The sequence below is a fragment of the Cryptotermes secundus genome, unplaced genomic scaffold (assembly GCF_002891405.2).
Source record: "Cryptotermes secundus unplaced genomic scaffold, Csec_1.0 scaffold181, whole genome shotgun sequence".
Taxonomy (NCBI): Eukaryota; Metazoa; Arthropoda; class Insecta; order Blattodea; family Kalotermitidae; genus Cryptotermes; species Cryptotermes secundus.
In genome coordinates, this window is record NW_019723906.1 from 143567 (window position 1) to 146463 (window position 2897).

The window sequence follows — 2897 nt, forward strand, 5'->3', positions numbered from 1 at the left end:
AAACTCGTGTCTCATTAAATATAGTTCTCCTGACAACAGGCCAGCGAAAAATCTAACAATCTACAGCAAAACCATCAATTATTATGGGCGTTATAACATAGGTGTGCAGCTGGACGAAACATTGACGTCGAACCCCCGCAGACGATTTAAATACCTTGACGAAACATACACGTCAAACCACGCTGAACGGCTAAGATATTCCATAACAATATCTAGTATACTTGTCTTCTGCTAATGTAATGCTGTTAGAATTAGGCTAGTTATATATGATTGTTCCTTGAAGGGTCTTTTGTTTAGAGTGGTTTGTAAAATTATCAGTTTATTAATATATGGAATAAACTATCAAGCTGATAGACTTTTTGTGAGTGTAAGAAAATGAAAAGGCATAAGTATTTATGATTTCATGTGCAAGAGAGCATTGGGATATCTGTGAGATACCAGTTCACAGGCACGTTTTTGTCACACTGCGATTGAATACATGTTGTTTCTGACTGAAAATTAGACTTACTTTACACACAAACAGCCCTAAATAAGTTCATCATGTAGCACTATGTATAATAGAATTTTGAAGTTGTGTCAGTTATAACAGATGATCTTTAAGTAAACTAAGCAAGGTGTACTAAGGTGTATAGTTATTTATTCAGACAACATCAGTTTTATAGTAAGAAATATGATTGTAAATGGTGTTTGTACTTCAGAAATTCTCAAACATGAAGTCTTGGCGAGCACATTGGGATCATCAATTATATAAGGCATTGGAACACCAATATCAAATAGGGCTTGAAGCACTAAATGAACATCTTCCGGAAATTAAAGTGGAGCTGGTATATCGGTAGGTTGACTGTTTTTTCTGTTCACATGCCTGTTAGCAACATATAAATTAACAGCAAAGGCATACTAAATATTTTTTTTTCTTGCAGGCAGCAGAAGTTGCAATTTAGACCCCCTATGGAGGAAATCCGGATGAAATACTATGGGCAATTGAAACGTTTCTTGGCAGTTCCTAATAATTTTAGAGGTGTTAGTGAAACAAATGGTCTTCTATTTCCTACTATTATTGAGAGGCAAGTACCACAAAGGAAATGTAATCTGTGACTTCACTTTTTAAAATGAAGTGCCCTTGAAATGAAAATTGATGAAAATGAATCTTCAGAATTCTATTTTCATATTTAAATATTATGTTAACACTTAATACAGCTATTTTTACCTGTTGATCTCTCTGAATTGTTATTACAATGAAAACCTTATCTGTGTGCACTATGAAGCTTTGCATTTAGTATTTCTTAGGCTTCATTACCAGCATGCCATGACAGTGTTGTGTGAACATTTATGATTTAATGTTCAATGTTAGTCCCTTAAGTGGGCAATTCAGATTAATTCTAGAATGAAAGAAAAAATGGAAGATTCAGGCTGTAGATATTAAGCTTTATTTTCTGTGTTGATGACAGGAATGCACATAGGTTTGGCCATTTATTTGCCAAAGCTGAAGAATTATTTGAGCGCTTAAATGCAGTGAAAGATCGATGGTTGCAAGCAGTTGCATTGGGTTCAGTTGATTTAGATTCCCTGGCCGACCAATATCTGCATACTTCTGAGGATTGGGATCGAAACTTTCGAGCTTCAAAAACATGGAGTCAGGAAATTGCAAAGCTACCAGCGTAAGTTGATTCATTGAAGTCCCATATCAGTTAATAGAATTGTCTGAGGGTTCTAAAAGGATCAGTCACTGCCTTATAGTCTTTATGTTTTCTATAACACCATGGTGTAGATTTTTTCTCAGAAAAAGTTCAAGAAGTGGCAAATGGTCTATTAATTTTGTACTTGATTTAAAGCACTGATGAGAAGATAGACTGCTTCTCAGTGAGCTTCCTGCCAGTTCGTGCTGAGATTGAGTTGCACAACCGTCGGTATTGGGACACTGTGGTTAGTTCTCTGCAGAGTTCCATTATGCGAGATGTTGCAACTATTGAGAAGTTTACAACAGAGTCAACTGAAATACTTTCAAGGCAACCACAAACCGTTGAAGAAATTGGTGCAGCAAATGCTAAACATGCTGAAATTATGAAGACTTCTGTAGAGGTACTTAATTATTTACTTACTTACTCACTCATAGAGCTGAGCCCTTCTGTAAGAGCCACAAATTCTGCAGCTATTGAAGAATTTCCAAGCATTTTATGGAACCCAAAGGTTCATTACCATGTTCACAACAGCCCTCCACTGGTCTCTGTCCTGAGCCAGATCAATCAAATCATTACCATCCCATCATATATCTCTATTATTATTATTATTATTATTATTATTATTATTATTGATTATTCGCGCGACGCTCGTTGCGAGCAGACGTGTTTTGCGTGAGCTCCCTCTGTGCGGTGCAGTGTGTGTTTGTGTAGTGAACTCTAGCGAACAGGCTACTATGCCTGCGAGCAAAGATATTTGTGGCCTGTGTAGTAAGGGCTTCTACGGAAAGCAAAAGTTCATCAAGTGTGTAGGGCCTTGTGCTGTTAGATACCATCTCAGCTGTGTCAATATCAGTGAAGCTGAGTATAGTTGCCTTATGGTGAATGGGGAATCAACCTACAAGTGCACGTCCTGCATTAAGAATCTTAGATCCTTGAGACGTGATGATACTCCTGTGAAGACTCGGTCTGCTGCCACTGAGATCTCTGAGGCTGTTTCGCCTTTGAAAATTATCTCTCCGGACAGGGTACTGGAATTGCCTCCTATTTTTGAGGATGGCAAATATGAGGCGTCGATGGTCCTATTAGAGACGATCCGCCTTAATAGTCAGAGCGCGGTTGATATTTTAAAAACACTTTTAGACTTGGTGCACAAACTTAATGATGATGTGACTCATTTAAAACATGATAATTCCTCCTTAAAATTGGAATTAAAAAAAT

At 37.3% G+C, this 2897-nt stretch overlaps 1 protein-coding gene across 1 annotated transcript in view; it reads left to right on the forward strand.

Moving 5' to 3' along the window:
- LOC111861958 (cytoplasmic dynein 2 heavy chain 1) overlaps positions 1 to 2897 on the forward strand; it is a 155760-nt gene that overhangs the window by 35300 nt on the left and 117563 nt on the right. The window contains exons 16-19 of the mRNA XM_033750511.1: positions 699 to 832; positions 921 to 1064; positions 1449 to 1658; positions 1833 to 2079. Coding sequence (XP_033606402.1) covers positions 699 to 832; positions 921 to 1064; positions 1449 to 1658; positions 1833 to 2079 — 735 coding nt within the window. The remainder of the gene's footprint in view (positions 1 to 698; positions 833 to 920; positions 1065 to 1448; positions 1659 to 1832; positions 2080 to 2897) is intronic.